Genomic DNA, 21924 nt, shown 5'->3' with positions numbered 1-21924 from the left:
CTATTCCTACTTTGCAAATTTTTTTGGAAGTAAACAAGGCCTAGGCCTTAAAAAATATTGTCTTTACAAAAAAATTTGCCTTAAAAAAATTATGCAATAAGTTTAGTTCCAAAAAAAAATAATTAGGCCTTGTTTAGTTCCAAAAAATTTTGTATTTCACACTATAGCATTTTGGTACGGTAGCATTTTCGTTTGTTTGTAGCAAATATTGTCCAATTATAAACTAACTAAGCTTAAAAGATTTGTCTTGTAAATTACAGACGCACCAGAGCTATTAGTTTTTTTTCTATATTTAGTGCTTCATGCAAGTGCCACAATATGTAAATGTGATATAATATTTGTTCCCTATTTCTTCCTTCTTCCAGATCGACGTCTCTCTGCCGTCGTCACCGAAGTCCCCGTCGAGTCTCCGCACCGACCGTCGTCTCACCGCCTTAAAACTACAGGTATGTCGAGATGGATCTATTAGTGGTACAATTATTAGTGCTATAATTAGTGGTACAATTAGTGGTTTAAATTAGTGGTACAATTATTAGTGCAATTGATGTAAACCCTAAGCCGTAAACCCTAAACCTTTAAACCTAAGCCGTAAACCCCAAACCCTTAGTTGAAACCTAAGTTGTAAACCCTAGTTTTATATATTGTTTCCTTGTCAGGTATACACAGTAGTGCTAGTAGTCATGTGTCACCAATTTCTTATAAATCTAGAATATTGCCTCTGCTCAAATTCATATATAATTAATTATTTTCATGTATATTATAGTACCAATTTCTTATTTATTTTCACGTAATATATATACGATGTTCTTTAATCTTTAATGTAATTAGTGATGTTCTATGGTGTATTTAGTTTTTTTTACGTAATATATATTTGATGTATTTAGTGATGTTCTATAGTGTTCTGTGATGTATTTAGTGATGTTCTAAGCCCTAAGCCCTAAGCCCTAAACCCTAAACTCTAAACCCTAGTTTTATATATTGTTTCCTTGTCAAGTATACACAGTAGTGCTAGTAGTGATGTGTCACATATTTCTATAGAAATGGCCGATCCGAGAGAACACGAAGAGGAAATGATGAACCTGATCTGCGGTCCCACTGAAGAAGTTTATCACGATGATCGCGAAGGCGATGAGAACCCTGAGGGAATCGATGACTGCTCTCAGTATTTGGTCGACCCGAATGAGCAAGACAATGCTGGCCAGTAGGTCTGTAATATGGCAGTCTCCTTTGTTTTTACAGATATAATTCGAAATAATATCTTGTATTAAATTGTCTTTTTTCTTTCTACATAGCCCTCTGGCTCGACGACAACCACGGGGACCAGCCGGAGAGTACGAGGCCCAAAGAAGCCTATGGAGGGCCGGTTAGTAATCTCAGAATTCGAGGAAGCAACAGGCAAGCCACTTGGACCCCATTCAAGGGCCTTCGTGAACCACTTAGGGTACCTTGTCCCGGATAGGATCCCAATCAGTGTCCGTGAATGGAAGGAGAACAAGAAACACCCAGAAATCAGTTATGTCTCTATACGTGACAAGGAGCTACTCTGGGGTGATGTCTTGCAACATTTTACACTGGAGACAAACGATGAATAGTTGAAGGAAAGAGTCCGAGACTGGTCTATGAAGAAGATGGCACCAATGTTCCAGGGCTATAAGAAGCGTCTATATCAAGACTACATCAAGAAAAACATGACTCCAGATTTCAACTCTCCAAACTATGCGAAGCTACGGCCGTTTTGGGACGACTTTGTACGGTTCAAGATGTCCGAAGAGGCTCAGGAACGGGTGAGAAAGAACCAAGAGAATGCCCGACGCAAGACCTACCACCACACGATGGGATCAGGTGGCTACCAAACCGCAGTTCCTAAATGGGAAAAGGCCGAAAAAGAGTTAATCGATAGGGGGTTGGTGCCCGAATCCCTCGAGTGGCCTGAGCGCGCGAAGCACTGGTTTTTCGCTCACGGAGGCTCGCTGGACCTTGAGACCGGAAAGGTCGTGTATGGGGAACGCATCCAAGCTGTTACAGAAAGATTCCATCAAGCTCGCTCCATCGCTGAAAGTGGAGAATGGCAGCCGAATAGAGATAAAGATGAATTGACATTCGCCCTGGGGAACCCTGAGCACGGTGGACGGACGAGAGGCTATGGCACCGTGTCGTGGGAACATGCCTTCCCTGCTGATAGGGAAACTTATAGAAGCCGCCAGAGAAAGAAGGAAGAGGACAGGAAACGGATACGCAGATTGGAGGAAGGACTCATAAAGACCCAAGAAGTGGCTCAACGGGCCCTTGAGCGGGAGCAAGCGCTGAAGGCCACAATGGATGAGAAAATCCAAAAGGCCATGGAGGAAGCTGTAACTTCCCGCCTCCAAAGCTTATCACAGCCACCGGCCGCCAACATCAGCCCTTGCTCAGCTCATCTAAAGAGCAGTTGTGCTTCTACGGAGGCGCCTGCGAGGCAAGTTGATGACGTAGGGCTGCGATTCCCGGTGGATGACGTCACCGCTCCGTTGACGTCTTGTGAGCTCCATATTCCGGAGGGCGATGGCACAATAAAGGTGGCTACCGGTGTCGTATCTCCTATCGACCCCACCAAGACACCAACAATCCACTCTGTCCCAATACCAGCCAGATATGCTTGTGTCTCGGTGGATAGAGTGGTCAGAGGCCGTGAAAATGTGCCTCTCGATATCGAAGGCGGTGATGGAGAGAAGACACTTGGTGAAGCGGAGAAGACATTCATATGTTGGAGGAAACGTTACATCATTATTCCTGGGGTGCCGCCGCCACAATCGAACCCTAGCAGGTGCGGATTATTGTGGCCGCTACTGCTTTTTCTATAATTATATACTATATCAAATTACATTTAGTCATTTATACATATACCTTATTTGTTTTCTTCAAATCCAGGGCCTCCCCCCACCGAAGTCCGTCTGTCCATTCACCGCATGACCATAGTGCCGTGGGACACGACGACGACGACGACGTACAAGAGAAGGCCGCATCCCCACCACCGGCCGTCGCATCTCCTCCACGAAGGAATCCAACGCCGCCCGCGGTCGAATCTCCTCCACAACAACAAGCTCCACCTGCGCCACTGCCTCCGCCAATGCCGACGACAACGGCCGCCGCCTCATCGGCACCGGCTGGTGCTGCATCGAGGAGGAAGAGGTCGTCCGCCGAGACACAGAGATCACTCCAACCACCTGCGGCAAAGAGGAAAGCTTTGAACACGAAGATCCCGAAGATGACCAAGCTTTCATATGAGAAGACCGATGAGAAAGTTCTTGCTGCAAGCAAAGCGGAAGTCAAAGCATTCTTTGAAAAATTCAAAGCTAATAGAAAAGCAGAGCAAGAGCAGCCATACCTAATGTATCCTCGTTCAAAGCTACGTCAAGTTGTGCAGAAAATGACAGACGCGAACCGTGCTGCGAATAAACAACCAGGGTCAACAATATCAGACTACGACCGTACTGTCCTAAAGAAAATCAAGGCAAACAAATGAAAAGTCCAGCAAAAAGTTGCACAGCTCGGCGAACAAGCGCAACAATCAGTTCAGCCACTAGTGGTTGCAAATGAGTACGGTTCAAACGCCAACTTGCTGGCAATGACTATACCTGCTAATGTGGACTTAGATGAGCTCGGGAATTGGATGGAAGAAACTGGGCTGCCCCTAGAAGCACTTCTAGGGCGTATCGATGCGCCAATACATGGAGGTGTCGATGACTATCAGAGTCGGTACATTTACGGCAAGAGTATGTGCCACCCTGAGAAGGTACGAGGACTTGGTACGCAAATATACAAGCTGCACGAGTACTACTTGAGAGTCAGCTCAAAACATATAGAAGAAGAATTGATTGCCGGCCGAGTCCGCGACCGACACTACTTCCATGGAGATGACGTCATATGGATAGATTTTAGTGAAGTACACCAACTTCTCCATATGAATGCTCTCGACAAATCTCTCATGAGCTGCTACTGTGTGTAAGTGATTCTTTCTTTCAATCATTAATCCCATTATACACGATGTGCAGACACATGATGAGAGAACAAAGATTGAAAAAAGACAATCGAATTGGTTTCATCGATCCATATGTCGTGTACAAGGACACTAAAACTAAAGATCCATTGAATCTGAAGCCTAAGGAAATGGAGAAGAACCTCTGGAGGTTCTTTTATAACCAAAGGCATACGGAGAAGATACTCTTCCCTTACAATATGGGGTAAGTGTTGTGTTATATCATGTCTTAGTTAATCCGACATTAAGATATACATATATAAGTTGACTCTAAACAAATGCAGAGATCATTGGATACTCATTGAGATTAAGATCACGGAACAAAGAATACATGTGTGGGACTCAATGAAAAAAGACCTGACACTCTATCAAGACATAATAGACATGATCCAAAGGTAAGTATATATCATACTTTAAATATCGATGCGTGCTCCTTTACTTTATTATGCTAGCTATACCTAATCAACGAGCGTCTTATTGGGCAGGGCTTGGGCTTGGCTACAACAAAAATATTGTACGGATCTGAATGTGTCACTTCCTCCTCCTGTTCTACTCCCTTGGGTGCCCACGCAGCCGTTTGGAACGAATCTACGTGGATACTATGTTTGTGAATTTATGCGGTGCACCCTATTTAAACCTGCTCAAAGTGTTCTAAAAGTAAGTACCATGCATATGTATACAGTAAATTCATATCTTATTTATTTGTTGAAACTAAATAGATTTTATGTATATTAATATCTTTTCTAACTAATGCAAATGGAAGGAGTGGAATATGAAAGATAAAGTGTTGAGTACACATTACTCCTTGGAGTCCAGGAGACGATCGCCGGATTTATCAACGATCATGTCATTTCGGAAGACAGCGAGTTCCACTTATACCCGCAGGGCTTCAAGCCTATTCCAAACAAGGACGAACACTTGTATGAACTTTGAGTGGGCGGGCAAACATTATGTAATCATTAACCGGTGGCAGCACACTTGATTATTACTTGTACATAATATTATTATTGTAAATGTAATGTGTATGTACGTATGTGTATAGCTATATAATATATATAGATATATATATTATACGGATAATATATATATATGTAGTTTCATACTTTATTTGTGTGCAATAATAATGACGCTCTCGTATAGGTGCAACGTATACGGATAATTGCGGCGTATACGATTAGATTGGAGAACATATACAATTGAAAACCAAAATCAATAAAGAAATGAATACCAAACGGAACTAAAAGGGGTGGCCAGGGGTGGCGCCACGTCACTGCCTGGTGCCCCCTTAGTCCCGGTTGGTGTTACCAACCGGGACTAAAGGTCCCTATTTAGTCCCGGGTCGGGGAGCTGGGACTAAAGGTGGGACTTTTAGTCCCGATCCCTTAGTCCCGGCTCGCCACCTAGGACTACAAGTGGTTTTCGACCGGGACAAAAGGCCTGTCCTGTACCAGTGATACTACTCTAGTGAGCTATTCAAGCAACTACCATACACAAGCACCATTTATGAATGTAAATACAAGTCTGAGTAGTAGCAAACTACCGAGGGTAAGAGATGTACCTAAGATTTTTATCCTCGTGGATCGGTTGCTTGTCAATAACATACGTCCATGTTGTTGTGAGTCTCCAAGTAATTATATGCGTGCTAACTAGCCACTCAAGCTAGAGCTGTAATTTGGGTGCCACAAAAATGATGCACAAGTCACACTAAGAAGCCACGAGCATTTCACTATAATTGCTCTTCACAATCTCCCATGGTGATATGCACAAGAGCCCCTTAACAATCTGCAACCCACCGAGCTGTCTAAGTGGTGTCGACCACCGAGAGTACAAGAAAACCAAAGCTCAATCAATGGACTAGTGCCACTAGATGCAAACTCAACAAAGAAAATGCACTACACCTGTGTGGATCAATATATCACAAGCAAGAAGATGAATGGGAGGTGCTCGTGTAGGCTTGCACATGTGTTACGTGTTAGAATGCTTAGAACTAGTCGTTGAAAAGAAGCTTGGGCTGTATGTCTGCATAGGCACCAGATTGGTCTAGTAGCCACGAGCATCACCGGATCAATTTCCATTGAATCCAGTGGCTCCGATTTAATCTAGAATTTAATCGGGTACGACCACATAGTCTGGTGGTAGCGGGCTATAGCGGCGTTATAGCGTCTGGATAGGCTTGTCGCTAAGCTATTCGTATTTTTGCCGCTATGACTCTTTCGCCGCTATTACCTGCTATAGCGCTACTAAGTTGCATTTTCTGTGACACTTTTGCCACTATTACGTGTTATAGCACCACTATGACAAGTCTTCTCAGTCCGACGCTCAACTCCATGACTAGTTATTAGTTATCATTTGCTACTAGTAGTTTGATATTTTGAACAATTAAGCTTTCATAAACCATGTTGTATCATATTAATTAGTATTTAGTAATGTTAACTAGTAGACTTATGGATTCATCAAAAACTAGTAGACTTATGGAAACATATTTGTATTTATCAAAATTCATATTTGTCATGTTTTCATCAATTATTACTGGTGTTTTTTATGTATATTCTTTATAAAAACGTTATGTCATAGCATCGTTATAGCTACGTAGCTGCTAAAAAAAGTTACCGCTATTTTTAATAGTCCACTATTTTAAACTTTGGTGGTACCTCAGGGCACCACAACCGACTAATCTGGTGGCTGTGCCGTGCTCGATCATAGCCAAACTAGCAGTTAGGCCCTCTAATTGCTACTCTAAAGTTAACGCATAGTTCGGTGTTGCGCAGAAGCCACACACCAGACTAATCTGGTACTCACCAGATAGGCCCAAAACTTTATTTTTGGCCATCGGATTGCCCTAGTGTTTCACACTAGATGAATCAGAGCACCCGCTTGAAAATGTCCCTCTGGGATTAGTAGTAACTTATTACTGTCGTGGTTAATCACTGGACTAATCAATCTGGTGAGTGCTGAAAATTAACACTAAGTCACGAATATCGCAAGTATTTCAAATGCGCTAACTCAAATGTGTTCCACCATGAACATCTACAACTTAGGTGCTGAATTAGTTTTTTCAAAAACATTTTTTTACTTGCATCTCACTGTGTCCCTAGGTCCAAAGCTGAATTATACATACTGGTGCAGGACAGGGCATTAGCACCGGTCGGGAAGGGCTGTTGCCCCGGTTTCCGAGCCGGTGCTGCCTTTCCACGACTAAAGGCCCACCCTTTAGTCCTGGTTCGGAGAACCGGGGCTAAAGTCTCCCCTTTAACACCGGTTGGTAATACCAACCGGTGTTAAAGGGTCCTGCCAGGGTTGCCACGTTGTAGGACCCTTACCAACCGGTGTTAAAGGAACTCTTTTTTTCTTTTTTTTTCGGTTCATTTCTTCGGTTCTGTTTATTATTTTTATATAATAATAATAGGTTTGTCAATACATATTTTATGCTGATATAATAATATATATATATTACACGCATATTAAGCATATATAAATGAAAATTATAGGCTTAGCTTTATAATTTGAACAAACCAATTATTTTGAACTATCCTACTTTCTAATATCATAAAAAGATACTATAATTCATTCTTGCAAACTACAATAATACTAGGTCAACCATGAAATATGATATATATATATATATATATATATATATATATATATGGGTACTAATTCATGTGAATGATTCAAAATAACAAAGTGAATTTGAGCTAAAAATGATGAGAAAATCACAAGCCAAAAACAACATGAAAAAGACAAGAAAGGCTGAAGTTAGTCGCCTCCAAGTACAAAGGAAGAACAAGCAAGAATAACAAAATGGAAGCTCTAAGAACAACAATAGTGCTCTCGGTTTCGAATGGACAAAGGGGAGGAGGTAGCTGGCCTATAAACCGGACCTTTATCACCGGTTCAGGGCACAAACTGGTGCTAAAGGGTCACCCTTTAGCACCGGTTCGTGTTACCAACTGGTGCTAAAGGGTTTGCCTCGGCCCATGGCACTGGCCGGTGATAAAGGGGACCCTTTAGCACCGGTCCGTGTTACCAACCGGTGCTAAAGGGTCCCTGCCCCGACAGCACCTGTCAGTAGCCGTTGGGCAGGACCCTTTAGCACCGGCCCGTGTTATGAACCGGTGCTTAAGGGGCCTTTAGCCTCGGGCCGCAAAAAGGCCGAGGTTTTTGGCGATTTTAGGCATCGACCAATGCCTCATTCTGTAGTAGTGACACTATCGGATGGGAGGGGTTCGTCGTGTGCTTGGCGCACACGGCAAAGCTCAAATTACACACAACAAAGACTTTGTCGTGTGTTGCTCACGGAAAAGAACACACAGTAAACTCTCCCACGGTGAACCTTACCTTTACTCACGGCCAAATTATGGACACACGACGAAGCTTTGTCGTGAGTCAATATTCACACACGGTAAAAAAAGGTAACAGACGGCGGGAGACGGCTGGGTTTGCCGTGTGTCAAAACGCAGGCACACGGCAAAGTCTCAATGTTTGCCGTATGCCAGGGTTGGGCACACGGCAAACCCCAACGAAAAAATCGAAAGTCTTGAATTTTTATGCGTCTTTGTGGCCCTTGGGATTCAAACTCATAACCTCTCTCTCATGTATTTTCATTCTTAACCACTACACCACACTATGACTTGTGTTTATATTGCATTTCGGTTCCTCAAATATTATTTTAAATTATATGTAAATTGATAATTTGAGGTCCTAAATTATTTTAAAATAAAAAGTTGTCAACTACAAATTTTCATAACTTTTTGAGATCTACAAAGTTTATTTAGAGAGTTTTTCCATCCGAGGTTATTTAAAAAATTCAAATTTTAAAATTTTCAATTAAAATACTGAAAATAATTAAGAAATAGTAAATGATTCTGAAAAATTCCCAAATTTGGACACGCCACAACCTATGTGGTGTAGTGCCTATAGAAAAAGTTTTGAAATCGAACTCAAATATGAAAGTCGAATCTACTCCAACTCATGCTCCTTCTCATAACTCTGTAACTTCTTCGGAGATTGTCCAGTTTCTATACATCATACATGACAACTTGTTCGAAATCTTTCCAAACTTTTTCTATGGCCTCTATGTATGATAACATGACATGTGTACAAGTTTCATCAGGATTTACAGAATAAAATAGCATTTATTAGAATTTTTGAAAAGTACCGATACACGTTCGGCGTCGTGTCTCCTAACCACGACTTTTAAAAGTCATTTCCGTTTTGAATGTGTGTTCTCAAACAAAGTTGGGTAACATGAATATCATTTTTTCGATATTTTTTCAACTATTTCACTGACTCGTAGTTCAAATTTAAACGCATGCGGAAAAATAAAAATAAATAATATTAATTGCAAAAATATAGCAAACATGTTTCAAATTTTATGAAATTTAACTATGAAGTTACAAATGGTGAGTGTGTAGAGAAGAAAAAATTTAGAGGGTAAAATCTGAAAAAAAAGACAAATTGTTTGCCGTGTGACTAACGGCCGCACACGGCAAACGTTGACGACTGGGGGTGGGCGTTAGCGTGTGGTTAGCTTTTGGCGTGTGCCCTGTTTTTGTCGTGTGTTGCTCACGGCAAAAGTTTGAGTTCGCTGTGTGCCAGATGTTTGCCGTGTGCAACACACGACAAAGGCCAGGTATACCGTGTGCCTAGCGTTTGCCGTGTGCGTGGGCTGAACACATGGCCTTTGCCGTGTGTTGCTTACAGCAAACAGGCGGACACACGGCAAAGGCCGGCTCGATATAGGATAAGAGTTTTACCAAACATGCGGAAAAGAAGTGCACATGTGATTATCACTGACTGTGTTTTGATGACCACAAACTGTTACAAATCGACAGAACACCACAGAGATAAACATAGTAGCAATGGGCTGACAAAGTTCATTCAACCACTCAGTCTCAGACTCAGCGTCCGTTTTTCTTGGATTATTAATTTCGAGTAGTTATCAACCACTGCTGCCACCAGCACCATCGTTATGCTTCTGGTTCTCCTGGATAACCTTCCAGACGGAGGCATAAACCATTGCCTTCTCATAATTCAGCTTTTCCATCTTTTCCTTAATCGCCAGCAGGCCTGTCGTCCCAACATTTCTCAGTGCAGCTTCCTCGAGCTTCTTAATCTGACTGTCGAGTGAATTGATCTGGAGCAAACAACATTATGAGTGAAACACGTGCTCGGGCATGTTTGCGAAAAAGATACAAGTAACATATATATCACTCCAATATAGATCAATTATATGCAGTCGTTTCGATCGTGTGCGTACCTTGCGAGCAGGCCAGCGGTCAGTGTTGTTCTTCCGGCAGAGCCGCTTGAGAGATGTGACTGAAATATTCAGTTTCTTGGCGGCATCTTTCTTGCTCATGTGCATTAAGTTGGCTATATCTTTCATGGTCAACTGGGAGATTCTTCGGCGTTGCTTTGCAAGCAGACTTTCGTTGCCTGTTGCACTGGCATCACTGGACGATGGCATTCCACGTTGAACACTAACTTGTGAAGATTCAAGTATTGCAGCAGGAGGAGAAAACACAGGCCAATTAGCAGCGTTATTAAGCACAGTGTCATCAACATTGGTGTTTACTTCTGCCCGCGTGACTGTTTGATGAGGAGCTTGAGGACCTGACTGAGGGACGCCTACTGCTTCAGCTGCGAATGCAATAACGATGTGTCACTACGAATAATCTTCAGATAATCAGTTTCCTGGACGTGTACCACTACCTGGTAGAATCCTAGATGAATAATGGTGCTCCAATTAATAAAACGTCCTTACTATTAGAAGAAGGCGCGGAAAGTATCTCCTTCAGCATATTCGTCTCTAGCTCTATGTGCATGCTGTTGTTTGCCTGGAATGTAGAACAAGAGTCCGTCAGCTTCCCACTGGTGTCGTTCTTGAGCATTTCCACACTGTTTGCGATGAAGTTCTGCACACGCCCATGTGTGCGCTTGCGGAGACTGTGAAAAGAAATTCAGCAAAAGGAATTAGCATTGTCGTATCAAGTATATCAACCCTATCCAGGTGCTGATGCTGTGATGCATACACATTCTCTACATGCTTTTCGGATGAGTAGTAATTTGTTTAAGAATCAGTCACTTACTCAGCATACATGAGCTCGTTCAGTATGGTTTGGCCACTGGCATCGATATACGCGCGATCAATGATCGCGTGTTGGAATGTTCCAGCAGGGTCCCCGACGTGCACAACAAAATAGAGCTTGTGATTTGCTGCACAAGTGCACAAAGATTTTAAATAGCGGGCTACTGAAAGTAACCGTAATTTTTTTATAGCAGTTATAAAGCTATTGCGGCACTAAGACAGATGTTGTTTTTATAATAGAACATGAAAAAACACACTATCGGACTCAGGAACTTTGCCGTGTGCGCTGCACACGGCAAAGAGTGCACGGCACAGTAGCTGACGGTGAAGACCATCTTTGCCGTGTGCCAGCCGCCGAGCACACGGTAAAACGTAATGTTGTGTGTCTTTTTGGCACTCGGCACACAAAAGCAACGTAACGGCTGCCATCGCAGTAACGGCCAGCTTTATCGTGCGCCATGTCACAGGGCTTACGGCAAAGTAATTATTTTTAAAAACCACGAAAAGATGCTTTGCTGTGTGCTGCCTAACTAGGCACACGACAAAGTAATTATTTTTAAAAACCACGAAAAGATGCTTTGCCGTATGCTGCCTAACCAGGCACACAGCAAAATGGGAGGCTTTGCCGTGTGCTGCCTGACCAGGCACACGGCAAAATGAGAGGCTTTGCCGTTTGCTGCCTGACCAGGCCCACAGTAAAGATGTTTTATGCCAAGCGTTTTTATTATGCCGTGAGCCGGGCTTGTGGCTCTCGACAAAAAGTTATCTTTATCGTATGCCCGATAGGAAGCACATGGCAAAGTCTCCAGCTCACGACATAGCCAGAGATTCCAATAGTGCCAGTAATTGATGCATACAAATGCTAATATGAAACTCGATGAACACAAGTATGTTTCTTTAGAATCCTTAAGTCTAGATAACATTATTGATTTGATATTACAGCATGGTTTCAACTCTAATTTTTAGGCCGCGGCTATCTAGGTCTGCAACAAGCGCCACCGCCCAACCGCAGCGTGAAAGGGAGTCAAAGGTGTGTGTCTGCTCACTAGTGCTGTGCATAAGACCAGTCTCAATGCATAGTTTTATGGCACAGTTACCAAGACTATAAACTAGGTAACCGAGCCACAGGAGTTTCATGGGGATGAAACTCCTCTCTCATTTGATGAAACTCCTTCATTTAATGACTCTGCCAACTCAGCAATTTTGCTTATGTGGCACCCTATTTAATGTGCATGACACTTTTATGAAACATGCATTGAGACTGACCTAATATTTAGAATTTAGGGTTTCATTGGTTCTAGGCTTCAGTTGGCTTAGCAGGCTTTCACTAATATGGCCTGTTGCCAAAATCTAAAATAGCGCCACTATTTGAATGTTAAAACTATACAACTTGGCGATGCTATAGCGTGCAATAACGGTCAAAATTGGTATAGCAATAAAAATAGGAATTAGGTTAGCCTCAAGCCTCTTCCACCACTATAGCCTGCTATTTCCCCCATATGCACAATTAATTAAGGAACATGTGTAAACTCTAGTAGCAAGTATATATCTATATACTCTTATCTTATAAAGCTAAACCCCACTAAATATTTTTTCTTTTTTTGTAAGGTGTCTACATTATTCTCCACTAAGTGTCTCACTAACTTGCAATCCTTTCATGCAAGTTATCAATATCATCCTTTATTAATTAAAAAATATCAACATCATCTCTGTTATGTGAAATATTTTTAATCTCTAACCTATTCACGTAAAGTCATTTAACAATGTTGCTTATTTCATCAACTACTCTTCTATATGGATCTATATATGGATCGCATGACCTGGTAATTCCGTGACAAATGTTTGTTTTTTGTTTTATTTTTTACTAGCAAATATGTTTGTGGTTGCATGCAGGTACAACTTGTTGTGTAGTTTATCTAGTAGATGATTTGTAGAAAAATTATCCAACAAATTGTGTCGTGCTCGGTGCTCTAACTCACTATGTTGTGTTTAGTCTTTCTGTTTCTATTTTGTTGTTGTTTGTTTTCCTTTATTTTGTTCTTTTTTGATTTTTTTATTTTCACATTTTTTTGTGTTAGATTGATATGCTGCTGAAGTTGAGTATTTTAATAATCGTAAATGAGAAAACAACTTTAAAATTGTAGATCTCATCAAATTGTTAATCTATTAACATGAAGTCGTTTACCAATGCTATTTGTTTCATCAACTATTCTTCTATAATATGATCAAATATTTATATTGGTTTTTTCTGTTAGCGATATGAAGCTAAACCCTACTAGAAATTTTCTCTCTTCATGCAAGGTGTCCATGTTATTTCCCACTAGTTGTCTCACTAACTTACAAACTGTTCATGTAACTATCGATGTCATCCATTTTTAATTACAAAATTGTCAACATTATCTCTATTATAAGCAATACTTTTAATCTCTAAACTATTAAGGTAAATTTATTTACATATGCTACTTGTTTCATCACCTATTCTTCTATAGTGTGATCAAACATTCTATTGATATTTCACTATAATAAAATAACAGACAAGTCAAATTCATATGTATAAACACAATATACAGATTTATTCTTAAGAAATTCCATGACCACGCACGGGATATGCAGTATGCTTCTAGCTAGATATATACATGTACGTACCAATATATAGTGCAAAAGTTATGTATACATATATATCAGATGCATGTAACGAGGTCTTATTACCGCTTTCATGGAGCACCTCCCTGACTGATCGGCACTTGGAGCAATCCAGTTGGCCGAGAACGAACGGCACGAAGGTTATTAGGTCTTCCTCAACAGGGAGCACGGAGTGCTCTACCGCCACGGCGCTGCTGTGATTGTTGCCGGCGTCCTCGGCGCTCTTGAAGAGAGCGTCAACAGTAGTGTCGTCGTCCCCGTCATCCATGGAATAATGGTCGTACAGTGACAAGGCTCCTAGTAGTTCCGGAAGAACGCATGATTGTTCTGCAGGGAAACCGTACTGACCTTGACCCTGCAGCGGCTGCACGTCCATCGTCATCGCATGATTGTTCTGGACATCGTCGTTGCCGAACTCCATAGACAGGTTCACCGGCGTCGTCGGTGCCGTTGGTAAGGCCACGCCCCCATGAACGGGCGGCGGCACATGCTGCGGCGCCTCGACGACGTGCGTTGCCGCGGTCTCACCGTCGTCAGGCACTGCGAGCACAAGAGGCTCCAGCGACGGGGTCTGCAGGTAGCGGCTGATGTCGCCGTCAGCGTCGTACACCTCGTCGGACATGGCCGCCGCCGCGATAACTGTCGGGAGTGTGGCAATGTCCAATGCGTGCGTGCAGTGTACTTTGCCCTAGGAGGCTTTCTTAAGTACCGCACGAAGGGACGTACGGCGGTTGGAGGGGTGTTACGCGTGTACTTTGCCCTCGAGCGGACGCGACGGTTTGACGCCGCCGGCCGCACACGGTTGACGGCTACGCGGATGCGAAGGTGAGCGGTTTTCATTTGAATTCAGTGTTTTTTTTTATTACGGTTTCCCATTCTCGGTCTGAGATGAGGTTGTTACGAGTAGAATGCGAGAGTACGAGAACAGAGAGGAATAGAATGAACTCGGAGTGTTTGTTTATTCATTGATCACGGGTATTTATACAGTCGGGGGGGAGAGGAAACTCTCGCCCCAAGTAAACTCGTGCCCACGATGAGTCGTGGGTGATATCACGGAGGTGGAACCGGTCTCCCCGGGTACGTGCGTAGTCTTGGGTGATATCCCGTGGGCCGTCGTGGGGGAAGTCGTAGTTAGGATAGATCTCCCATAAAGGGAATCCGAGGAGATGAGATCACCCCGGAAAATATCCGTAACACTCCCCCTTGATCGAATCACTTGTTGAGATCAATGAATCGTATTGCTCCTCCAAAAATTCCTGTAGGATAAAAACGAGGAAAAATACGTGTGTATATGTGCTATAGTAAAACTCCTTAAAACCGCTTGGGAAAAGAAGGAGAAAGTTATAGCACTTATTGATTGCCTCATTGTAAACTAATATGAGAAAACCTTTGCAGGAGAAAAACTCATGTTGTAGTTTAGAGGACAATATGTGTCTTTGATACTCCTTTAAAAACCCCTGTGGGGAAAACAAGGAATATGACACTCTTGTGTTAATATTATCTCATTAAAAACTCCTTATGAGAAACCTTGTGAGGAAAGACTCATAGAGAGAAAAGAGTATAATATGATGGTGTAGACAGGCCAATGTCTAGGAGATTTCTCCCCCTGAACTTTGCAAATCCCTAAGTCGTCGCATACCAATTCCTTTGACACATTTTTCAAATGAGGAAGCTGGTAGGGACTTAGTGAATAGATCAGCAAGATTGTCGCATGATTTGGTTTTCAAGATATCAATCTCTCCCTTTTGTTGTAATTCATGAGGATAGAACAACTTTGGAGAGATGTGTTTGTTGATATTGCTCTTGATGTAGCCTGTCTCCATCTGTGTAACACAAGCCGCATTATCTTCATAGATAATGGTTGGAGCTGTGATAGCTTTAAGACCACACGACTGCTGTATGTGGTTGATCATTCTGCGAAGCCAAACGCATTCACGTGAGGCCTCATATAATGCGACTATTTCAGAATGATTCGTGGACGTTGTTGCCAAGGTTTGCTTGGATGATGTCCATGATATGGCGGTTCCGTTTTGTAAAAATACGAAACCGGTTTGTGATCTGCCATTATGGGGGTCTGATTGATATCCAGCATCGGTGTATCCTATCATCTCGGAATTTGTTCCTCTTTGGAAGAATAATCCGAGATCCCTTGTGCCATTAACATATCTGAGGATCTGTTTTACTCCTGTCCAATGTCTCTTGGTAGGAGCGGCACTGTGCCTTGCTAGCAAATTCACTGCGAAAGCGATGTCAGGCCTGGTGCTATTGGCAAGGTACATCAGTGCTCCGACGGCACTAAGGTATGGGACATGAGGTCCTAGGATTTCCTCCCCCTCATCTTGTGGTCTGAATGGATCAGTGTTTAGTCCCAAAGACCGAACAACCATAGGGGTTTTGGAAGGATATGCTTTGTCCATATTGAATCTCTCCAATACTTTCTGGACATATGCAGATTGATGCACAAAGATTCCAGTTGAAAGATGCTCAAGCTGTAGGCCTAAGCAGAATTTGGTTTTACCCAAATCCTTCAACTCGAACTCCGTCTTAAGATGTTTGCATGCCTCATCAATATCTTGTTTGTGGCCGATGATATTTAAATCATCAACATACACCGATATGATGCAGAATCCCGTTTGGGATTTCTTGATGAAGACACATGGGCAATCATCACTGTTGGAGTAGCCCTTCTGCAGAAGGTACTCGCTGAGTCGGTTATACCACATTCTTCCCGACTGCTTTAAGCCATAGAGTGATTTCTGTAGCTTTACACAATACATGTTGCGATTTGTGTTTTGATTCGGTATTGGGATTCCGTCGGGAACCTTCATGTATATGTCCGAATCGAGTGACCCATAGAGATATGCAGTCACTACGTCCATCAACTGCATAGATAGACGATTTTGTACAGCCAGAGAGATTAAGTATCGGAATGTTATTCCACCCATGACTGGAGAGTATGTTTCATTGAAGTCAATGCCGGGTCTCTGCGTGAACCCTTGTGCTACAAGCCTCGCTTTGTGTCTCACCACCTCATTGTTCTCGTTCCGCTTTCGGACGAAAACCCACTTGAATCCCACAGGGAATACTTGTGGAGGTGTAGGTATTACTTGTGAGAATACCTGTCTTTTTGTGAGCGAGGATATTTCTGCTTGGATTGCATCTTTCCATTGGTTCCAGTCCGAGCGCGTTTTGCACTCTGCCATGGTCTTAGGATCTGGATCATTTTCAAGGATTTCGGCAATCATTGCGGAGAAATATGAGTCGACAATTGTAGTCTTTCTATCAAATGACTCTCCAGTTTCTGCATAGTTGATGGAAATTTCATGGACCCTTTCCGATGCATCATCATTTCCCAAGATGGTCGCATCAGGGTATTCCGATGTCCCAGCATCAGTAATTGAGTGCACTGTTGATGTGGGATGTGAAGGTTGAACCTCCACTGGGTGTTTCTCAACATGAGGTTGAGCTACATTTACTGGATCAGAAGATTTTGTCTTCCGTTTCCTTTGCTTGCTAGAAGCTGTATCCGTGGAGATAGCCGTACTTCTCCCCCTCTTACTAGGGAGTTGAGTAGTTTTGTTTGGTACCTCTACTCTTTCCGGTACATTTCTCGCTGGATTATAGGATTTTGTAACACCCTTATAATCAGTAAATGCGTCTGGCACGTTGTTTGCAATGTGTTGCAAATTTATGATTTTCTGAACTTGGAGTTCAGATTCTGAAGTACGTGGATCTGAGTTGGGTATGCATGGGGCATCCCAATTGATTTCCTGGCATTGTTTGTGATGTGGTAAGTCTCCCCCTAATGCCGGAAAATGATCTTCATTGAAGATACAATCAGCGTACCGGGCCGTAAAGAGGTCCCCTGTGGTGGGCTCCAGATACTTTATAATCGACGGAGATTTGTATCCCACATAGATCCCCAATTTTCTATGGGGGCCCATTGTTGTACGCTTCGGTGGTGAGATCGGTACGTATGTAGCGCAACCGAACTTTCGCAGATGGGAAATGCTTGGGGGATTTCCATGTACTAGTTGCAACGGAGACGTCGCATGGTATGCAGTTGGTCGCAATTGAATCAGTTCAGCAGCGTGTAAGACTGCATGACCCCAACATGAGGTTGGTAGATTGCAATTCTGCAATAGCGGTCTAGCAATGAGCTTGATTCTCTTGATGAGAGACTCGGCTAACCCATTTTGTGTGTGGACATATGGGACAGAATGCTGTACTTGTATTCCTAAGGCCATGCAATAGTCATTGAAGGCTCGAGAGGAAAATTCAGCAGCGTTATCCATCCTAATGGATTTTATTTGATGTTCAGGATGTTGCGCTTTGAGTTTGATAACTTGCGCAATTATTTTGAAAAAAGCATGGTTTCGTGTCGATAGAAGAGACACATGAGACCATCGTGTGGATGCGTCTATTAAAACCATGAAGTACCTGAACGGTCCCGATAAAGGATTTATCGGGCCACATATGTCCCCTTGAATGCGTTCAAGGAAGTTGAGTGGTTCAACTTTGATTTTGAGGGAAGAGGGCCTCAAAATTAATTTCCCTGTTGCACATGCGGTGCAAGTATAATCTGAGGATTGGGGAAACTTTGCATTGGTTAGCGAGTGACCAACAGAATTGCTAGTAATTTTTCTCATCATCCCTATGCCAGGGTGACCAAGGCGATCATGCCAAGTTTGGAATGCATTGACATTCTGAAAAATTACTTTGTACGCAACATGTTGTACGGGTTTTATGTATGAATAGTACAATCCAGACGAAGTTGAGGGAATTCTTTCGAGAGTATCTCTGCCATATCCGTTATCCTTTGTAATGAGGAGGAACTCCTCATTATTTTGGTGATGGGTTTCAATATGATACCCATTTTTGCGGATATCTCTATAACTCAATAAGGTACGAGTTGAATCAGGATACAGAAGTGCATCCTCGATTGTAATCGTTGTACCCATAGGGAGCGTAATAATGGCTCTTCCAGAGCCTGCTATTACGGCATCGCGTCCAGCGATTGTTAAAACATTTCCTTTGCTCTTTGTGAGAGTTTGGAAATATTTTATTTCCCTAAGTATAGAGTTAGTGGTGCCACTGTCCACTAGGCACATTTCCTCATCCATCGGATTGACTCCCGTACAATCTATGAAAATAGAGAATATAAAAGAGAATGAAATTCTCAACATGAATATATATGAAATATAAACATTTATTGATGTTGAATTGTGCATAAGTCAATGAACATCAAACAGAGTGTAGAAAAAACAAATTGTCAATTATTACAATCCCGAAGGCGAATGATGAAACTAAAATTTCAAATGACTATCAATCTAGTTGTAGTCGCCGAACAGATCATCAGAATTGTATTCAATGATCATGTTGTTGGTGGAGTCATTTGCCATGCCATCAGGTGGAAGAGGCGCCAGTGTGTTGCTCGGTCCCGCTGGGGCGGGGTTGGAACATCCTGGGGCTGCCAGATCGTTGAAGTGTGCTTCAGACGGTTGTCCACCTTGGTTGGAGCGTCCTTGGTTGGAGCGTCCTCGTCCCACGGAATGCAAGTACAGTTCCACAAGGTGCTTAGGGGTGCGGCATTTCTTAGTCGGGTGGTTGTAGCAACCACACTTTGTACAAGTTGAGGACTTGTCTTTTGACTTAGAGTTGTTGCCTTTGCCCTTAGCACCTCGAGGCTTACGGGGTCCCTTGCGCTTGTTTTTGCCTTTGGAGGATCTAGGATTGCCATTTTTGTTGGCATCCTTTGGTGTCTGTTTCTGAGCATTTGCATGTACTTCGGGCAAGGGCTTGGCACCGACAGGGTCTTGATTGGAGTTCCATATGAGGAGCTCATTGTGCCTCTCAGCCTGAAGTAATGTTTTAATGAGATCAGAATAGACTGTGAATCCCCTCTCACGGTATTGCTGTTGGAGGATCATTTGAGCGGGAAGCATGGTAGACAAAGTCTTTTCAATTTTCTCCGCATCAGATGGCTCCTTTTCACAAAACCTCAGTTTGGAACTGAGTTTGTGCATGGCATGGTTATATTCATTCACAGATTTGAAATCTTGAATGCGGAGGTGGTTCCATTCATGAGTGGCCTCCGGGAGAATAACTGCCTTTTGTTGCTCATACCGCTGTTGCAAAGCAAGCCAGAGAGCCCGTGGGTCCTCTTCCATCAGATATTCAGCTTTGAGATCTGAATGGATGTGGTTCCTTATTATGTATAAGGCATGGTACTTGGATGGTTCAGACAATGGAGCATCTCCCTGTTTGGGAGTGTCAATTGCCCTATACATTCCGCGTAACGATAGACTCACTTTGAGATCCATCGCCCATGTAGGGAAGTTGTGTCCATCAAGAGCTAGCTCGGCAAATTCCTTCTTAGAAGAAACTTGGGCATCGGACTCTTTGGTGGCCATTGCCTACATGTTTATTTGCATAATCTTAATTAATTGCGGGGTTGTAAAATTAACAAGAATGTAATTGCATATTTATATAACAATGTAAATTGCGTATATAAAAACAATGTAAAATTGTATATGTAAAGCAATGTAAAATTGCGTATGTAAGACAATATAAAATTGCGTATGTAAAGCAATGTAAAATTGCGTATGTAAATAACAAGGTAAACTTGTTTATGTGTAGCAAGGTAAACTTGCATATGTTTTATGGTATTTTGATTTCTCATTTTGTGGAACATAGGTAGTCACCATGGAGGTGTAGACCATTTTATATTTTCACTTTGGGATGTAGTCCTTGTATGTTTATTATTAAATTTGGGAGAGCACTTTGAGGAATAAATCCCGCAGTAGTATGAGTACTACCTTGTGGTCGCCAAAATAATAATAAAGTAAGGTGACATCTAGTGAAAAATAATATTCCAAATAGGGAGAAAAATTGACCATAAAAATATTTACATATATACATGTGATAGGGAATTGTAAAGACAAAACGCGTTCGATATGTAAATTTTCCATTCATAATATGATTGCGGAATGTAAAAATATTTACAATGCAATATATACATCAGTGTCTAAATTTACAAGAAAATTAGACTAAGAAACTGATGTAATTTAGGGAATGAAAAATTGCTATGTAAATAAATAAATAAAATTAGCTAATGCATAAAAATAAAAAGCCAATGATAACTGGCCCAGGCTGAAAGCTCGCAGGCCCCAACCTGGGCCTGGGCCACCAATTTGGCCCAATTGGAGGGGGGGATTTGGGCCATATATAAGGCCAGGGGCTAGGGTTTCCAAACCCTAACCCCCAGCCTCCCAGTCGCCGCCGCCAGCGCCCTGGCCAGGAGGGCCTCCAAGCCGCCGCCGCCAGGGGGCGCGCCCCTGCTCCGCGCGCGTGGGGTGGCCGCGTGGGCCCGCCTTGGCCTGCGTGCGCCCTGTGGGGCCACGTCGGGCTGAGCAGGTGAGGCCGCGGTCGGGGCGCCTCGCAGCCAAGCGTGGCCGCGCCGTTGTCGGAGCGCGTGGAGGAGCCGTGGAAGCCGCGCAGCGCCGCGGGCGAGCGAGACGAAGCCGCGTCGCCAGCATCGCCTCGGCGACCGGCGGGCGGGCCGCGCAGGGGCGGCGTCGAGCCGCGCCGAGGAGGGCCGCTGGGGCCGCGCAGTGCCGCGGGCGGGCGTGGGCTGCGCCGCCGGGTCGCCGTGCCGAGGTGGGTCGCCACGCGGCTGCGTCGAGTCGCGCGCCGAGGGCGGGCCGTCGTGGTCGTGGCCGCCGCGTCGAGGAAGGCCGCCGCGCTCGGAACGAGCCGCTGCGGCGGCGCTGGCTGTCGTGCCGCGCTGCGGGGCCGAGCAAGGCCGCGAGGCGGCCGGCTCCTCCGAGTCGCGGTGCCGCGAGCGCCGCGTGCGCGAGGCCGCGAGCGCCGCGTGTGCCCAGGCCGCGAGGCCCGTTGCCGCGCGGAGGAGAACCACGGCAAGGACGCGGGTGGGCGACCGTGACGAGCTGCGACGGCTCGACCTCCTCCTCCCCCTCCCCCATGGACGAGCTCAAGCCGGGGGAGCGCGTCCCCGAGCCGAAGGCCCGTGGGGGACACTGATCCACGTGCGGCGGAGACGCGGGGGCGGAGTTGGTGGCGGTGGTGGAGCAGCGAGCGCCGGGTCGACGAAGTACGGCGGCAGACGAGTCGGCGCCGACATCCGCGCCGCGATTGTTGGTGGAGACGGACGGCGCGGAGG

General features: G+C 43.9%; 2 protein-coding genes across 2 annotated transcripts; both read right to left on the bottom strand.

The window, feature by feature from the left end:
* LOC8070087 lies at positions 9775-14391 on the bottom strand. The gene is made up of 5 exons (XM_002444293.2): positions 13809-14391; positions 11101-11227; positions 10776-10957; positions 10272-10651; positions 9775-10148 (listed from the first exon to the last, which is right to left on the bottom strand). Exons 1-5 carry the CDS (start codon positions 14362-14364, stop codon positions 9954-9956), a joined length of 1440 nt encoding a protein of 479 aa, XP_002444338.1. The 5' UTR covers positions 14365-14391; the 3' UTR covers positions 9775-9953.
* On the bottom strand, positions 19073-20032 carry LOC110437283. The gene has a single exon (XM_021465675.1). It carries the CDS (start codon positions 20030-20032, stop codon positions 19073-19075), a length of 960 nt encoding a protein of 319 aa, XP_021321350.1.

Source organism: Sorghum bicolor, chromosome 7 (assembly GCF_000003195.3).
Source record: "Sorghum bicolor cultivar BTx623 chromosome 7, Sorghum_bicolor_NCBIv3, whole genome shotgun sequence".
Taxonomy (NCBI): Eukaryota; Viridiplantae; Streptophyta; class Magnoliopsida; order Poales; family Poaceae; genus Sorghum; species Sorghum bicolor.
The sequence above is the reverse complement of the archived record's forward strand: the minus strand, read 5'-3'. Positions and strand labels throughout refer to the sequence as shown.